General features: G+C 37.3%; 1 protein-coding gene across 1 annotated transcript in view; it reads right to left on the bottom strand.

Moving 5' to 3' along the window:
- Positions 1–19,986, bottom strand: part of OFCC1 (orofacial cleft 1 candidate 1) — a gene marked incomplete at its 5' end in the record, with an annotated part of 268,883 nt that overhangs the window by 85,560 nt on the left and 163,337 nt on the right. The window contains 3 exons of the mRNA XM_032648945.1: positions 1,250–1,413; positions 6,451–6,703; positions 8,692–8,910. Coding sequence (XP_032504836.1) covers positions 1,250–1,413; positions 6,451–6,703; positions 8,692–8,910 — 636 coding nt within the window. The remainder of the gene's footprint in view (positions 1–1,249; positions 1,414–6,450; positions 6,704–8,691; positions 8,911–19,986) is intronic.

Below are 19,986 nucleotides of genomic sequence, written 5' to 3'. Positions count from 1 at the left end.
TATTTCACTTAGCATAACGTCCTCAAGATTCATCCATGTTGTTACATAATTCAGGGTTCCCTTCTTTTTTAAGGCTGAACAATATTCCATTGTAAGTATATACCACATTTTTTCCCCATTCATCTGCTAATGGACATTTAAGTTATCTCTACAGCTTGGCTATTGTGAATATTGCTGCAATAAAAATGGGAGTGCTAATATTTCTTTGAGATCCTGATTTTAATTTTTTGACTAAATCTCCAGAAGTGGAATTGCTGGATTATATTACAAAGCAACAGTAATGAAAACTGTATGGTACTGGCATAAATACATACAATAGAGCAACAGAACAGATTAGAGAGTCCAGAAATAAATGCGTGCTCATCAACTGATCTTTAACAAGGTACCAAGAGTACACAATGGTAAAAGGATGGTCTCTTCAACAAATGGTGTTAGGAAAATTGGATATCCACATGCAAAAAAATAACCCTATATAAAACCATCCACAAAAATCAACTCAAAATAGATTAAAGACAAGTATAAGACCTGAAACTACAAAATTTCTTTTAAAAAAATTTAGGAGGAAAGCTTCATGACATTGGTTTTGGCAATAATTTCATGGCTATAAGAATGACTTTTAAAAAGCACAGGCAACAGAAATAAAATTGGACAAGTGGGACTGTATCCAAATAAAAAGCTTCTGCACAGCAAAGGAAACCATCAACAGAGTGAAAAGTCTTCCTAGCACTTTTTATACTGCCTTATATTTGTTACTTTTCTTGTTTTTCCTCACCCACATATTTTGCTTGTTAAATTAATGACCTGTCAAGCCATACTCAATGATATTCAGGATCAAAGTTGAAGGAGGATTCTCCTACTGGTGATTTTGGCAGGGGTGGGGAGAGAGGGGAGAAAGTGGGTTAGAAGAATGAGGAAAAGAGAAGTTTAGACAAGCGTTCCAGGAAATTTCCCAGAATGTCATTGTGTATCATTGTGTATTACTCCTTGTTTCCTGTAGGTCCTTAGTTTGAAGAGACAAGTATAATGATTTAGAGCAAAATTAGTTCTCCCTATAATGGAGAAAAAATTTCTCCAAAAGAAATAATTTCCCGGCTGGTCTTCATGACAGTAAACACACAAGAAAGAGATTTCTGCCTTTGACGTGGAGACGTGGTTCTAACTTCTTCAACTATCTTCTCACAGCCCAGTCATAGAACAACAAGACTGGAGGCTGAACACTCAGAGGAATGGAACCACTGAAACATCTTACCTGAGACAATACAAATATAAAATCAAAGATGAAATGATGAACAGGAGCACGTAAAGTAGCACCGTGAGCACCCCACCAAGGATTCCTGATTGCATGTTTTTTTCAAACATCCAGTACAGCTTTGCTGCATCAGCTACAGGAGCCTCCCCGTCATGTGAAAGCCGCTGACAAAAGAAGATACAAATTAAAAAAATAAATAAATAAAATAAGGGTGAAAACACTGATCATCAAGTTAGATTAATTTAAATACACAAAGACCAACTGAGAGTATAATTTGTTTTTAAATTACATTTTCAATGTGCTGAAGATATCAGATCTTCAGCTGCAGGAAGAAAAAGACTGGATTTGCATGGTTGGTTTCCCAGGATTTTCTCATTTTCCCTATAGGCGTTTAAATGTGTGCACTCTACATGCAATCTATAAAGTAAAAGCCATGTTTTATTTATGTACTATTAACTTCTGAATTTAATGAGCACAAGATATGAAGAAATTAAATATGATGGTGGAAAGATTCTTTTCTCTCTGAAGCAGATTTGAAAGGAATTTAATTTGTTCTATGCATGAAATAGATGGCTTATTTTAGAAACTTATAAAAGTTATCAGGCTACTTAATGTGATCTTGAAAACCAAAGTTTACATTAGGTCAATTTAATAATAAGTCTTTATTTTAGACAAGGAAAACCATATTATATGTTGGGTTAGAAATAAATACAAGGCAATGAGGTCTTTAAAAGCAAATATAAAATGCTGTGTACCTCAGACATTGCCGTATGACATCTTTGACCTTTAAGTTTATAAAATATGAATGTTCGCTAATTATGACTCTCATGATCTCAAGTGTAAGTCATATGCCATATAAATGTAAATAAGGTATTTTTTTCGCCAATGTAAGAGAGAAAGACGAATTTCTCTACTTTTTAAACTGACAATTATATAAATATAGCTTAGTAGGGCACGTTTAAAACTAATCCACAGTACACAGGTACAGATAAAAACAGAACCCTAGATAGGTTAATGTGTATTTTCCCTACACCAAAATATCCGTTAGTGATTGGGCAGTGATAGAATTCAGCTGTTCTGACTCTCGACTGCTTCTTCCATCACCACTGCAGAACTTTTATTTTTATGCTCTCTACTTGTTAATCGGTTTACCATGCGAAATGTGAGCTCGTCGCTAGGATTTTAGGCAGCAGATCTGTAAGGGTTACCATGAATTTCTCCTATTCCATATCTTCCCTTCTGCTGCTTTTTGAAAAATAAAGACATAGACATGGGATTCGCTGATGAAACAGACCAAAAAATGATATATGTTTGATGCTGATAACATAATCTAATCAATATCTGCTAATCATTCATCTGACCCACACGTATGGTATTGAATGCCTACTAAGCATCATTAAGCTCTGAAGATAAAAGAGTGAATAAGAGTACACAAAAGCCCTACCTTCTCGGAACTTATATTGAAGTGGGGATGGGGTGGAAAGCAAATGATAGTAAACATGTAAGTAAGATGAAGTAACATACATGGCATATTAGAGAATGATATTTTGAGGAAAACTGTAAAGCAGGAAAAACGTATAGGAGGAATGAGCTGTGTTATTAAACATTTTGATCAGAAAAGGTATCACCGAAAAGGTGTTATTTGAACAAAGACCTGAAGGATATAAGGGAATGAGCCATACACCTCCCGAACGGTATTGATCACACACTGAATATTTTGATTCCCCAACTACATTGTAAGTTCCTGCTTCGACCGCTGGGGCAGTGGTGGTTACATCGTGTATCATTCACACAGCATAAGTACCATCACTTCATTATAATCCTCCTGCTGGTTTGTTTTATATGTATGATGCCTTAGATTTTCCAGTTTCTTCCCAGATGGTCTCTCATTTGACTCTCTCAACAAACTGTGAATTGAGTAAGGTAGGTGTTACTATTTATGGGTATTCTTACTGTTTTGTAATTCATTGAGGAAATTGAAGCCTGGGGAGGTTGACTGATCCAACGCCATATCGCTGACAGCAAATCTTTTCCCTACTTTTTATCTAGACAAAGGCTCAGTGAGAGAATGAATTTATGAACCCAGCGGAATTACTGAGCATAGTATCATGGATGGGGGTCAGAGGAATGCATTGCCAACCTCTGAATCAGCAAACTGAGAGACAGGCAAACTGTTATCAGCAACATCAACAGCCAATCAATGCTTCAGCCTCCAATCATTCCACCTGCTACATATCCTTTAGATTTCCATGAAAAAAAATGGATCCAAGACAAAAATTATTAGTGAAAGTAGGTAGCATCTCTCCTGACCGGCCAACTGCAATCAAACACAGATGATTCTGAGCTTTACCTGCTAGAAGGAAGTGCTGGAAGAACTGGGAGGTATGAACTCGGGCAACCTGAATTTCATTAGTGACACTCAAACTACGATAACCATGATGCCATGTGGAGCAGTAGCTGTCCAACTTTAATAAGCACGAAAATCATCTGGAAGTCTTGTTAAAACCCAAAGCCGGGCTTCCCTGATGGCGCAGTGGTTGGGAGTCCGCCTGCCGATGCAGGGGACGTGGGTTCGTGCCCCGGTCCGGGAAGATCCCACATGCCGCAGAGCGGCTGGGCCCGTGAGCCATGGCCGCTGAGCCTGCGCGTCCGGAGCCTGTGCTCCGCAACGGGAGAGGCCGCAACAGTGAGAGGCCCGCGTACCGCACAAAAAAAACCCACAAAAAAACAAAGCCCCTTCAGAGGCTGGCCCCATTCCCAGAGTTTTTACCTCAAGAGTGAGTGAGGTACAGGGCCTGAGATTCTGCATTTCTGCTAAGTTCCCAGGTGAAACTAATGCTGTTGGTCCAGGGACCTAATTTTAAGAACCACTGCTTTAGAGCAGATCTTCTCAAACTTCAGGGTGCTCTTTATCACCGTAGAGCAGGTTAAAACACATCTTTTTATTCAATTGGTGAGAGTATCCAAGTACGGACTCCCATGCTGCTGATCTGTGGATCACATGCAGCTTTCGAGTTTTCTTAAAGACAGCAAAAGTGGATGTCATCGGCAATGAAACATGATGGATTCTAACTAGAGATCAAATACTGTGCAGAGTGGGAATGAGACGTCAAGCTTTTCTTTCCAAGTGGAGAAAGATATGGGTGTTACACTCATCTATTAGAATCCAAGTCAGCTTCCATCAGGTTACAGACTTCTGAACTGGTTCGGAGATGGCCCTGCTGGAGGTTACTTTCCTGTAGATGACATCAGAGACCCCAGAGTAAATTAAGACAGCTCATTTTGTCAGCTGCCTTTGATACAGTGGACTATTCAGCTAGTAATCTCTCTAGGGGACCTGTCTGGAAGAAGGAAAGCCATTCCAGGAGAGCTGCAGACTTTCCTTATGAGGAGATCTCAGAAGATCATAAAGGACAGTGGCTCATCCTCCCAGACGGCTTCCCATGTGGTGTTGCAATAGGACCAAACTGGCCCCAGGAGGAACTGTGAGAGGCCATGGGCTATGGTCCTACTGGAATGCGGACAGCATCCCTCTCTACATCTCCTGCTCAACAAACCTTGATGGCACGGTCTCGTCCTTATGAACCTGGAGTCTAATCAGAGGGGTGAAGGAACTTAGGATGGGGTAGAAAACACGACCACTTCTGACTGACAAGGCTCCCTCTTCTGACCTGTCATCAAGGTGGTCCATGGTACTGAGGCTTCAAGGGTGGTCACAGGTTAGAACCTGAAAACAAGCCTTCCAAGCACTGACAAATTTTCCTTGGCAGGGAGACTAGAAGCTAGGTACTTTGGTAGGCTCGATGTTCACTGTTTGTTTTGATAATATTAAAACGACCTACATGGTTGCAGAGTCACCTGTCACATTTGTCTGCAGGTTCTAAGCAGAGGTCATTCCACTCCGAAATAAAAAGTCAGAATTCTCACACAAGGCCCAAAAAGTCATTAGTGGACTCAGTACATCAAGGACCCCAGTCTTGTTGAGAGCAGCCCAGGAACCTTGAGCAAGTGAAAGCCAGCCTAGCAAACAGCCAAGGGAAGGGAGACGCCCTCTCAGTAGAGGGTCTATCACCTTGTCACACTGTGATTTGGTCCATGGAACCAGCATCCTTGGCAACATCTAGGAGTCTGTTAAAACGCAGAATTTCAGGCCCCACCTGCGGAATCAGAATTTGTATTTTGATAAGATCCCCAGGTGACGTGCAAGCCCATTAAAGTTGGAGACACACTCTTGCAGTGTAGCACGGCCTGAGAGATAGAAGTAAGAGCAGCAGGCTTTGCAGATCCGAACCTACCACAGCACCACATTTTCATGGATGTGGAGCGGACAGCAGTTTGGTCTTCAGTTCTAAGAGCACATGATTAATGGTAGAACCCATTTCAAATACTGTGAGCAAGCAGAGTCCATCAAAAATCCCATCCCTATGATCTGCTGGGCACAGTGATTGTAGTCTAAACACATATATAGCGGCTGGAAACCTTTCTTCTGAAAAGGAGAACTACACCAGTTAAGGACTATTATTACATAAATTTAGATAATTTTACAAATGAATATTTGATTTAGAATCATTATTAGCATTTTTATACATAATCATATGTTAGTACCTCATTCTTAATTATGAAATCCTAAAACTATATATTTTAGAGTGAAGATGCACCATTTCGTCATTTCATAAACATCACAAATGTCAAAATAAATGCCTAAGGAGTAATTTTAAAAATTATTTATTACTTAGAAATGTTTAAAAAGCTCTTATTCTTCTCCTTGAGTATATCTATTATGAAAGAGTATTACATCAAAAGGAAATAAATAACCTAACAAATTAAAGGAACTACTGCACGATTACTTTTTTATAAAGTTTGGCTGTGAAAATCCTTAATATTAAAAAAAAGTTACCAAAAATGTTACAAAAGAAAGCTTCTTTGCAATAATGTTGAAAATGTACCAATTAGTTTAGATTTGATCTCCAACATTATTTTCTACCCATTTTGCAAGTGTTTCTTTAACATAGCTAAAATTACACTTAAAATGGTTATATTAGACATCCACAATTTTTTATTACGAAAAAAATGAATAACTTCAATTTAAGATGAATATTGAATTGTACATGACTATTGAAACTTCCCGTGTCAACTGATTTGTGCACTAACGTTACATTCTATGTCAAGGACTCATGTCCCGATTATTTTACTTGACTTACCCCCAGGATAGTATCCACAATAAACACTGCCAGTGGGTCCAGAACTGTCCATAGTCCCATGGTGATGATTAACTTTGACAGGACATCAGGGCAGAAGGCAAACAGTACCTGACAGCCCCATCTGATCAGAACCAAGGGAAGTACCACTGCGTTCAGCATTAAAGGCCCCATCACAACGAGAAGCAACTCTTCTCCGATGTGAAGTAAAGAGCTTGGGTAGCAGAGCTCAACCGCGAGGGGGGAAAAATGGAATCTATGGGAAAACAAAGCAATCACACGTGTGCAAAGGAGAAGAAGTCTATAAAATGCTGCATATACAAAACACTTTACGGAACGAACTGCTTTCTTTTTTTTGTAGAGAAAATTTGACACTTAATAGTACCCCAAAATTAAGTGTTAGAAGTCTTCATCTTTTCCTTAGAAACTCCTCAACCGCTCACTTTTGAGGAAAAGGCAAATTCTACCTTGTTCATTGTGCTTGTAAATTTCATATGCCATCATAGAAAGGATATCATTTTGATCCACTGAGCAGAGCATTCTTTAGACTAAGGACTGCCCAGCAGGTCACACATACTCATTAATAGGCTATTTGAAACGCAAAGTTTATCAGTGGACTTAGTAATGACTCAATCTCTAACAGAAATCAGAAATATAAATAAATCTCATAATTCTCCAGAATTTTGACATCACTGATTAATTTTGTTTGTGATTCCTCTAGCTAGACCCCCTAAATACAACAACAACACTGCTGACAACAAAAACATCTAAAGGGACAACTTGACCTAAGGCTTGAATCCAAGGTGAGCCCAGTAATTCAGGCAGCCTTCACCCAGGCTTGGGCACCCTCTTTCCATGCAAAGTGAGCCTTTGTTGACTCTAATTTTTCTCTCCCCTGTGTTTCAGCCTTGTAAAGTTATTTTGTAGTTAATGCTGCTTGTGAATCTCAGCTCTCTACTAAAAAGAGTTCTTCATTTATTCCATTCCTTGACCTTTGCTCTGAAGGCAGTTTTTATGCTTTGTTCTTAGGCTGTTGTGAATATCAAATAAAATAAGGTGTACACATTTCTTAGCAGAGGACCTAACAGAGTAAAAGCAGAAAAAATGCTCACTGTGGCTGTAGCTATTGTCATGTCATAACTACAATGTGACATGGAGCTAATGTATGATTCGAGTCTACGGAACTAGGCAATAGCCAACAAAACATCCTAACGTATTAGGTCCTCTGTTGCTTAAGAAACTGAATGAGCTGAGCTACCAGGATATTTTTTTGCAGTCTCATTTCATTAACAAGCAATAAAGATAGAGCTTCCTTTTCTACTGAAGAAGTAAGAGAGCAAATAGCAAAAAGCAACTAGCCCAAGCATATAATATTTATCCTTTCTGCTTTAGAAACTCTCACACAAAAGAAAGAAAAAAAGAAAGAGGAAAGAAAAAGAAGGGAAGAAAGGAATATAACAGCTATATAAAATATAAAATTCTGCCATGAAAATACAGTTATTTAGTATATTTAAAGTTGCATATTCTATAATATATTCAGAAATTTGCGATTTAATTACAAAAGATGATCAAAAACACACACATATTTCTTCTCAAAGTGCCTTAAAATAGTTTGCAGCCTTCTTAATTGAAAATATACACACATCTTTATTTTTATCTGTACCATCTACATTTGAGAAAATGAATTTTACTTGTATTGATATCTATCTGTTGGTCTATCTATAGTGTCTCCGGAATCATGTTTATGGAGAGATAACCTTTAAAGTGTCATCTTTTTCCAGAGGATAATGGCCCAGAATGCTGCCTGGGCTTGAGTTCAGTAATTGTTTGAATTCAATCATTTTGCAGAAGAAGCAATCTTTGCTTCTCTGAGTATAGGTGATAAATCATACTTATATTACTTCTAAAATACCTTCAGCCTAAGTCACTCTGATAAAATCAAAATAGGATAAAATATTGTTGCTAAATTCCTTTTTGGATTCTGCTCAGATATTAGAACATAGTTGAATCTGCTAAATTTTAAATAAATATTGATGTACCGGTTAAGTATTTGTATATACAGGCCCAAAATGAGAATATAACTGTAATAGACATTCCTGCTCTTAGATAAAGACATTTTTGTCTTCTCAAATCATACCTGCATCTTAGGTCTTATGGTAAATGGATGGGAGAGGAGTTTTTTACTTTCATTTGGCCTCTCAAGATGAAAATGCATTCCTTTGACTGTCAGGGGAAAGCACTCACTTTGTAACAGGAATTGAAATGGCCTGCAGGAAAAGCCACTGGCTGAGGTAATGCAGGTAGAGCCTCAGGAACCAGAGAGAAGCCGTCAGCAAGATAATGTACCAGAAGCCCTGGCTTTGCCATTGAGCGAACTGAAGTTCTGAAAACACTGACGCCAGCACAAAATAGAGATGCTTGAAGAATTCTCCAGATCCAGTACTATCAGCTACTGAAGAACAGCTACAAACAAAGAAATAATAGATAAATTCTGAGCTTAAGTACAACCAAACGTAAAATATTTTGCGAATAATAATAAAGACATAGTGAAAGTAAAATTGAATGAAATTACTTCTGAGCTACCTGGGACTCAAACTAGCTATGTTCCTTTTTGCTATAATGGATTACTAAAGGGGAACATAAAAATACATGGATATGGAAATGCAAATCAAAACCACTAGGAGATATCTCCTCATACCTATTAAAATGGTTACTATCAAAAAGAAAGAAAAAAAAAGCCAGAAAATAACGTGTTGATGAGAATGTGGAAAAATTGGAACTCTTATGCACTGTTGGTGGGAATGTAAAATGACATAATTGTTATGGAAAACAGTATGGCAGGCTCTCAAAAATTTAGAAAATACAACTACTGTATGATCCAGCAATACTCCTTCTGGGTATTTATCCAAAAGAATTTAAAGCAGGATCCCAAACAGATATTCGTACGCCTATGTTCATAGCAGCATTATTCATCAAAACCAAAAGGTGGGAAAAGCCTAACTGTCCATCAAGTGGAATATTATTAGCCTTAAAAAGAAGGAAAAAAAAAAAGGAAGGAAATTCTTTCACACGTTACAACATGGATGAACCTTGAGGACATTATTGCTAAATGAAGTCAGCCAGTCATAAAAAGACAAATACTGTGTGATTCCACTTATAGGAGGTGCCCAGAGGAGTCAAATTCAGAGACACGGAAAGTAGAATGGTGGTTGCCAGGATCTGGGAGAAGGGGAAATGGGGAGCTATTTAATGGTACAGAGTTTCAGTTTTACAAGACGAAAAAGTTGTGGAAATGGGTTGCACCACAATGTGAATACACTTAACACAACTGAACTGTACACTTAGAACAGTTAAGATGATAAATTTTTTAAAAAATAAAATAAAGTAAAAAAACATGGTAAATTTTATGTTATGTGTGTGTTACATTTTTTAAAGAAATATGGAAATAAATTATTATAACAGTAAACTTTTTTTAAGCTTTAAAATCTATACCATAGTCCTGCTTACCTCACCTACTCACAATGATCCCTCTTTATTAAGATTAGATTTAATTATTGGCATATAATCTGTTCAAAGTTAACTATTTCAGGTTGAAAATTGAAATGAGTGATTAACATACCACTAAAAACATATGAACGAGAATTCAAAACTTAAGAACTCTTGTATTCTTTAACACAATACTGACATTTTCTGTTGAAACTAAACATTAAAGAGCTACATACAGTAATTCTGATTTAGCTCTGGTTTCCTCTCTCTGTTTTGTGTTGATGGCAAGAGATGTTTTCAAAGTTTCTAAAATTGTTTGCAAAAAAAAAAAAAAACAAGGAGGGGTTGGGGCCTGAAGCAGAAAGAATCGTCAGTGTTCATGGGTACTGTGTTTCTTTTGGGGGTGATATTGTAAAGTTGACTCTGGTGATGGTTGCACTAGCGTGAATATCCTAAAAACTTTAAATTGTACACTTTAAATAGGCAAATGGTATGGTAAATGAATTATATATCTCAATAAAGCTGTTCAAAGAAAAAAGCTAAAATAAAATAAAATAACAGTTTGTAAGAAAAAAGATGAAGAGGCTATCTGAAAACATCTGTAGGGACAGAACTCATTCCCCACCCATTCCCATGACTATGTGCAGTGCGTATTCAGTAGAGTTACCATAGCTTTGTGACTGAAGTACAAGCTCTAGAATCTGACTGGGTGTGAAATTCCTTTCTACGCCTTTGTTTCCTCATATGGAAAAAGGAGATGAGAATAGTACCAATATTCCAGGGTCAATATGACAACCCAGTTAACAGGTATAAAACACTCTGAACAGAGCTATTCCTAGGCTACTATCACAAAATAATAAACACTCAACAATCTGCTTCTCCCTCATTTTGTCTTCCTATATTTAGCAGAGCTACTTTGAAATTAGCTGGCTTTCCACCAAGCCCAAGAAATATATGAGATCTGTCTAAATGATTATATGGTTCTTTTGTTTAAAGAGATTTAAACATGGACACGCATATATTTGTTATTTAAGTAAAACTGTAAATATCATTGGTATATACTGTCATGGGTTTAATAAAATGTCGGTTTTATTAAACCAGTAATTGATCTTTATAAGAACTAGGCTCTCCAGTCCAGGGTAAACACGTTACCAAAGGAGAAGCTGGTACCATAGTAAGTAGTTCAGTGGCTTAGTGACTAACCACAGCAGTTCAAGGCATTGTAGGAACATTAACAGAAATGGAATTCATAGACAGATTCCAAAGATTTTCTATACAAAAGCTCATCTCTCTCTGAAGACTATCAAACATAATGACATTGTATCACCAAAAGAAGTTAAATAATAGAAACAAGAGTCTTTGGGAGGGAAAAGAGAAGAAAAGCGAAAAACTAACAACAGTAAGTAAAAGAAAACCCATTATTCCCCTTAAAATACCAATCCATGACTTTAGCTTTTTGGTCTGCACAGGGCTAATAAGGCACTGAACTTGACATTGACAATTTATTTTGGTTGTTCTTGTGTGTATTTTTCCAAAAAGGTGTAGAGCATCATCTAACTGAAAACCATGTGCCGGCTTTCTACTAAGCATACGTTTCAGTTACTCAAACGAGGAATAGTTAAACAGGAAACAGACCCCCAAGAGGCTTTGGTTTACCAATGGTAAAATTGTCAGGAGACTGACTCTCTTAAAGAAGGATTCCAGAATACTTTATTACGTTTACCATCATGTGAAATGAAACCCAGGACTTTCTACACTGCTAAAGGAAAATATTCTGTGCATGATCTCCTCTTCAGTTAATTATTCTGTCACTGTTTTGCCTCTTCAAAGAGAAGACAAAACCAAACACAGATTTGGCATTGTGTTGTTAGCAAAAAACTGGAAAATCTCAAATGATGCAAAACAGAAAAGACAGTAGCTTCTTTGACCTTTGGAAACTTCCACTGTTCTTTTCATCTATTGACTAAGCAGCTTAAATATTTATGAACAGAACCCACTATCAAGTCATACTTTTACCATTAGTTTCACTGATAAAATGTTTCCCATCCACATTCAGATCCACGTTATTTGTTTATGGGGTGTTTGATTTAGGATAAATAACACCAGAATTTCACTGTGTACCATTTATATCTAAGTCAAAATATTCAATTTTCTTGCACCTAGTCAACACAATTCAGTATTTGTTTTTATTTGTTTGTTTAACGATAGTAACTATAGCATCTGGATTTAAAGAATTAGGAAAACCTTGGCATCAATCACTTAGAGTTTAAAAAACTAGATACTGCAAAGTTAGAAATTAATAAAAGAATCAGTTGATGAAAGATGATGCCAAATAAAAGGATGTATCAAAAAGCTCATTAGTCGAACACAGCTAGTCAAGTACAGCCTTATAAACAATTCCCGAACGACAAGAAAATCTGAGTCCTTCTCTCTTAATCATTTTGAACTTGCACCTGAAATCTAAATGTGCACCGATATAAAACTGCATCACAATGCTCTCTCCATATATTGTTCTTAAAATAGATTTCATTCAAAGGACAATTCTGCATCCATGTTTCCAAACTGTCTTGAAAGAAAGCGTCTTTTTCATTCTTGTATACATGCAAGACACACTATGGAATGCAGTGCCATAGTACAATATCTTCATCCACATTTCAACTGTTCTTTCCTTCCTCTGTAATCTTTCTTGGTTATGTACAAAGAGTATGATCATCAAAAGGATAATAAATGGCCTCTGCCACTGGGGTGTGTAATACGTATAGTGGGAATTGATTTGTTGGTTATGAAGGCAGCCATAGAGCACACAGATCATTGCAAAATCACATTGAGGCCAGCAGCTACTCCTCCATTTGTGCAGGCAGCTCCTCGATCGCTCACGGGGTGAGCTGCCAGAGGGTGAGAAGAATGGTGAGGTCATCCAGTATTCAGCTATTAAATGAAACCTATTTCTCTGAACTTCAGCCACATTTCGTCTGACACACATATAACCCCCTTCCATGCCCAGTCCTTATAGAGACCTGAAATCAAACAAGATTTCTATGATCCATCAGTGTAATGATAAAAAAGAAAAGACCCAGATTGCTTTGAAAAAAAAGCATGGAATGCATTCTTAAACTCTCTTCTCCAGTGAATGAGTCCCTAGGAATTTGTATATGACCAAATCTTAAGATCTGTCAAGTGAAGAGGAATTAGACAAATGAGAGTGAGGGTGTAGGTAGAAAAGCTGGGAGGGCATTCCATCACACAGGCCATTCTCAGAAGAATAAAGTTCCATTTCTAAAACTGAAAGTAAGTTGAGCTGGGTGAAGAAAGTCTTTGTATCACTAAGTAGTAGTGATAGAGGCTGAAGCTGGAGAAGTAGAAGAGGCCTTCTTATGATGGGGCCTGGTCAGCTCATGCCATATTAAGGAGTTAGGGCTCTATTCTGCCACCATCAATAGCCCACGAAGTATTTTAGGGTGAAGGAGACAGGGAAGGCTACCATATTTGTAGTTTAGAAACATTGCCCCAGTCGCCAGATGAAAATGTGTGGAAAGGGTCCAGACTCAGGGGGAGAAAGGATTATGAGTTAGATGATGACCTACCCTGGGCTGCTCAATGGAGAGCATTAACAGTTGCACTCAGAAGTATGGGCATGGATATTCTTGGTTGTCACAGTGACACGAAGGATGGCAAAAGGCAACACGTTTCTGGATAACATGTTTGAGAGCCTCAAACAAGGAAGAACTCTTGCAACCTGTATTAGTTCCCTAGGGCTACCGGCACCACAATCTAGGTGATTTCAAACAAAAGAAATGTATTCTCTCACAATTCTGGAGGCTACAAGTCCTCAATCAAGGTGTTGGAAGAGCCATGCTCTCCCTGAAGGTTCTGGGCGTGGGAGGAGGGAGCATAGAAGAGGACAGATCTTTTCTTGCCTCTTTCAGCTTCTGGTAGCCCCAGGCATTCCTTGGCTAGTGGCAGCATAAATCCAACCTCTGCCTCCATCTTCACATGGCGATCTTTGTTTTGTGTGTCTTTGTCTTCACATGTAAGGATACGATATTGGATTAAGGGCCCACCCTACTCTAGGACCGCCTCATCTTAACTTACATCTGCAATGACCCTCTTCCAGGTAAGGTCACATTCTGAGGTACTAGGGTTTAGAACCTCAACATATTGTTTGAGGGGATACAATTCAACCCATAACACGCCCAAATGCCAGTGGTAACCCTCTTGAGGGAAAGGGAGTGAAAGAGGTGGAGGGACAGATAAATAAGTGGATTTGAGAGATACTGCCTTACAGTTAACAAGACTTGGAGACTGTTTGAATATGGGGCCTTAAAAAAAGACTCAGAAGTGGTCCCAAAGTTTCTGCCTCAGGTAACTCATCCAAAGGTGACTGAGTGGAGAACAAATGAGAAAAAAAAATTTGATGGGGAAAAGGGAAAAATGAAAGAAACCAAAAACAAACACACAGAAACCCCAGTAAGCTCCTCTTGACCTGCATATGGAAAACGCTTATGATTTATCCAAGAGAATTTACCCAATAGTCTGTTGTACTTATGGAAGTGAAGTTCAAGGGATATCAGAGCTGGAAACATTAGTTTGAAATCACCAGCATCTTAATAAGGAGTCAGCAGCATGGCTGAGACCCATCACCAACATACAGCATATGGAAATGTTGTGAAACCCAAAAAATTATACAAATGTTGGTCACTAGGATTAATATAAATTTTCTCTAAATGGAATTAGCTATCATGACATTGAGCAATATAAACTCAAGAATTCATTGAAGAGATTTTTTTCCCCCATATGCTGGCTTTTAGCTGCAAACCACTTAATCTGGACAAGATCATCCTCTTTCATTTACTTCCCTGCAAAAAATGGACAAGAGTTTTTAAGGTAAGTGAGAATTTTTGGCAGCTATTATGTATTGAACACACTATATATATATATATATATATATATATATATATATATATATATATAAAATAGCTAATTTATAGGGGCACTTTGGATAACAAGTGTTACTATATACATTTTGCAGGTGAGAAAATGAGAACTAAGAAAGTTCAAATTAACAAAAAAGACATGTGGATGGCCAACAGGCACATGAAAAGATGCTCAACATTGCTAATTATTAGAGAAATGCAAATCAAATCTACAATGAGGTATCACCTCACAACAGTCAGAATGGCCATCATCAAAAAGTCTACAAATAATAAATGCTGGAGAGGGTGTGGAGAAGAGAACCCTCCTACGCTGTTGGTGGGAATGTAAATTGGTGCAGCCACTATGGAAAAGAGTATGGAGGTTCCTTAGAAAACTAAAAATAGAGTTACCATATGGTCCAGCAATTCCACTTCTGGACTAGAAAAGATAAAATTCTAATTCGAAAAGTTACATGCACCCCAATGTTCACAGCAGCACTATTTACAATAGCCAACACAGATGAGTGGATAAAGAAGATGTGATACATATATACAATGGAGTTACTCAGCCACAAAAAACAATAAAATAATGCCATTTGCAGCAACATGGATGGAGCTGGAGATTATCATACTAAGGGCTGTAAGCCAAACAGAGAAAGACAAATATTATATGATATCACTTATATGTGGAATATAAAAAAGAGTACAAATGAACTTATTTACAAAACAGAAACAAACTCACAGACATAAAAAACAAATTTGGGGTTACCACAGAGGAAGGGTGGGGGGAGGTATAAATTAGGAGTATGGGATTAACAGATACACACTATCATATATAAAATAGATAAACAACAAGGATTTACTGTATAGCACAGGAAACTATATTCAATATCTTACAATAGCTTATAATGGAAAAGTATTGGGAAAAAAAGAATATTATATATATAAAACTGAATCACTGTTGCACACCTAAAACTTACACAGTATTGTAAATCTACTGTACATCATTTTTTTTAAAGTTCAAATTATTTACTTTAAATCATACAGATTTTAAGAGACAGAACCAAGACCAGAATCTAGATTTTAATCTGCTTTTAGTCTGATACCAAAACCTGTGTATTTCCACAATCCATGCTTCTCTGAGTATATGGGGGCTGATGGAGTTGGCAGGAGGGAGGTTTACAAGTCACTCACATATACTGGGAAGTTATACTGGAAACTCAGTCAAAACGCAAACTGACACTAACATTAAAGAGTTAGCATGGCCGTTTGCTCCATGAATCCAAGAACTGTCTTTCTTGTTCACTCCCATAACCCCAGGTTCTAGCACCATGCCTTGTGCAGAGTAGATGCTTAAAAACAGCATTTATTAAATAAATAATGTTTTACATGGCTGGCTTTCCAAATGGTTTAGGTGAAAACTATGATCCAATTCAGTAAGTTTAGCCTATACCTTGAATTTACCCATTTCAATACGCATACAGCCCATGCTATGCCAGCTTATTTGTTTGGTGACTAAGAAATGAGAAAACCACCATTAGGATTTTCTAAATGGCAGTTGAGGATAGTTTCATAAGTGCACAGCAGTGTATCATTAAATGATTTGACTGGTAGGAACTCTTTGGGCAAGTTCACTGTGACATCTTGTTTAAAAGAAAATGAGGTAAAAAATATGTCAAGACAAAGAAGCACTTATTTGGAAAGAAACAGCATTAATAAAAAATGTATTATTATAATACTATAATCATGTGCTGAGTATTGGACAAATCTGTATAAATTATAAATGGCATCAGTTTTCTTTTTTACCAAAGTTTTCTAAAATGTCCGAATCTGCTATTGCTTTGTCATTGTTTCAAGCACTGGGAGAAATTGTTTTCTAAAAGTACCTGTACATACATATTTACCAAAATATTTTGGATAAAATTGTTATTCATTCTTCCAACATTCACCAAATAGCTTCACAGATGAATTTTATCAAACATTTAGAGAAGAGCTAACACCCATCCTTCTCAAACTCTTCCAAAATATTGCAGAGGAAGGAACACTCCTAATTCATTCTATGAGGCCACCATCACCCTGATACCAAAACCAGACAAAGATACTACAAAAAAAGAAAATTACAGACCAATATCACTGATGAATATAGATGCAAAAATCCTCAACAAGCAGAATCCAACAACACATTAAAAGGATCATACACCATGATCAAGTGGGATTTATCCCAAGGATGCAAGGATTCTTCAATATACTCAAATCAATCAATGTGATACACCATATTAACAAATTGAAGAATAAAAACCATATGATCATCTCAATAGATGCAGAAAAAGCTTTTGGCAAAATTCAACACTGATTTATGATAAAAACTCTCCAGAAAGTAGGCATAGAGGGAACCTACCTCAACATAATAAAGGCCATATATGACAAACTCACAGCAGACATCATTCTCAATGGTGAAAAACTGAAAGCATTTCCTCTAAGATCAGGAACAAGACAAGGATGTTCACTCTTGCCACTATTATTCAACATAGTTTCGGAAGTCCTAGCCATGGCAATCAGAGAAGAAAAAGAAATAAAAGGAATACAAATTGGAAAAGAAGAAGTAAAACTGTCACTGTTTGCAGATGACATGATACTATATATAGAGAATCCTAAAGATGCCACCAGAAAACTACTAGAGCTAATCAATGAATCTGGTCAAGTTTCAGGATACAAAATTAATGCACAGAAATCTCTTGCATTCCTAAACACTAACAACGAAAGATCAGGAAGAGAAATTAAGGAAACAATCCCATTCACCATTGCAAGAAAAAGAATAAAATACCTAGGAGTAAACCTACCTAAGCAGGTAAAAGACCTGTACTCAAAAAACTGTAAGACATTTATGAAAGAAAACAAAGATGACACAAACAGATGGAGAGATATACCATGTTCTTGGATTGAAAGAATCAATATTGTGAAAATGGCTATACTACCCAAAGCAATCTACAGATCCAATGCAATCCCTATCAAATTACCAGTGGCATTTTTTACAGAACTAGGACAAAAATCTTAAAATTTGTATGGAGACACAAAAGACCCTGAATAGCCAAAGCAGTCTTGAGGGAATAAAACAGAGCTGGAGGAATTAGACTCCCTGACTTCAGACTATACTACAAAGCTACAGTAATCAAGACAATATGGTCCTGGCACCAAAACAGAAATACAGATCAATGGAACAGGATAGAAAGCCCAGAGATAAACCCACGCAACTATGGTCAACTAATCTACAACAAAGGAGGCAAGGATATACAATAGAGAAAAGACAGTCTCTTCAATATGTGGTGCTGGGAAAACTGGACAGCTACATGTCAAAGAACGAAATTAGAACACTCCCTAACACCATACACAAAAATAAACTCAAAATGGATTAGAGACCTAAATGTAAGACCAGACACTATACAACTCTTAGAGGAAATCATAGGAAGAACACTCTTTGACATAAATCACAGCAAGATCTTTTTCAATCCACCTCCTAGAGTAATGGAAATAAAAATAAACAAATGGGACCTAATGAAACTTAAAAGCTTTTGCATAGCAAAGGAAACTACAAACAAGACAAAAAGACAACCCTCAGAATGGGAGAAAATATTTGCAAATGAATCAACAGACAAAGGATTAATCTCCAAAATATATAAACAACTCATGCAGCTCAATATTAAAAAAACAAACAACCCAATCAAAAAATGGGCTGAATACGTAAATAGACATTTCTCCAAAGAAGACATACAGATGACTAAGAGGCACGTGAAAGTCTGCTCAACATCACTAATTATTAGAGAAATGCAAATCAAAACGACATGAGGTATCACCTCACACCAGTTAGAATGGGCATCATCAGAAAAATCTACAAACAATAAATGCTGGAGAGGGTGTAAAGAAAAGGGAACCCTCTCGCACTGTTGGTGGGAATGTAAATTGATACAGCCACTATGGAGAACAGTATGGAGGTTCCTTAAAAAACTAAAAATAGAATTACCATATGACCCAGCAATCCCACTACTGGGCATATACCCAGAGAAAACCATAATTCAAAAAGATACATGCACCTCAGTGTTCATTGCAGCACTATTTACAATAGACAGGTCATGGAAGCAACCTAAATGCCCATCGACAGATGAATGGATAGAGAAGATGTGGTACATATATACAATGGAATATTACTCAGCTATATAAAGAACGAAATTGGGTCATTTGTAGAGATGTGGATGGATCATACAGAGTGAAGTAAGTCAGAAAGAGAAAAACAAATATCGTATATTAACGCATATATGTGGAACCTAGAAAAATGGTACAGATGAATGGGTTTGCAGGGCAGAAACAGAGACACAGATGTAGAGAACAAACGTATGGACACCAAGGGGGGAAAGTGGTGGGTGGTGGTGGTGGGATGAATTGGGAGACTGGGATTGACATATATACACTAATAAAATAGATAACTAATAAGAACCTGCTGTATAAAACAATAAATAAAATAAAATTCAAAAAAAGGGCTTCCCTGGTGGCGCAGTGGTTGAGAGTCCACCTGCCGATGCAGGGGACACAGGTTCGTGCCCCGGTCCGGGAAGATCCCACATGCCACGTAGTGGCTGGGCCTGTAAGCCATCCCGCCGAGCCTGCACGTCTGGAGCCTGTGCTCCGCAACGCGAGAGGCCACAACAGTGAGAGGCCCGCGTACCGCAAAAAAAAAAAAAAAAAAAAAAAAGAGAAAGCTTTATCAAAAGGAAAAAATTCACAAGTTTATCTTGATGTTAGCATTTTTCAACTAGATCTTTTTCCCCTAAAATTCTGTCTCCTTGGCCAATTAGGGTATTATACTTTTAATATAACACATTGCACTTTTAACGGGTTTAATTCAATTTACAACAAATGCCTCTAATTAAGTTAAAAGATCTTTGAAAATTGCTAAATCTTAGGGGTAATATTACCACTACTGACATTGAAATAATTGATCATTCCCACTGAGGCACAAACGTACGAATGTTCTAATGAGAAAACAGGGATTGAAGTATGTTGAAGGACTCCAAAGAGACTTCCAAACTCTTAAGGCTGTTATTTCCAATGACAGTCTCTGAATGGGAGTGGGAGGCATTGGGGGAAG

The sequence above is a fragment of the Phocoena sinus genome, chromosome 11, assembly GCF_008692025.1.
Source record: "Phocoena sinus isolate mPhoSin1 chromosome 11, mPhoSin1.pri, whole genome shotgun sequence".
Taxonomy (NCBI): Eukaryota; Metazoa; Chordata; class Mammalia; order Artiodactyla; family Phocoenidae; genus Phocoena; species Phocoena sinus.
Note: the sequence above shows the minus strand (reverse complement) of the source record. Positions and strands in the feature narration are given on the sequence as shown.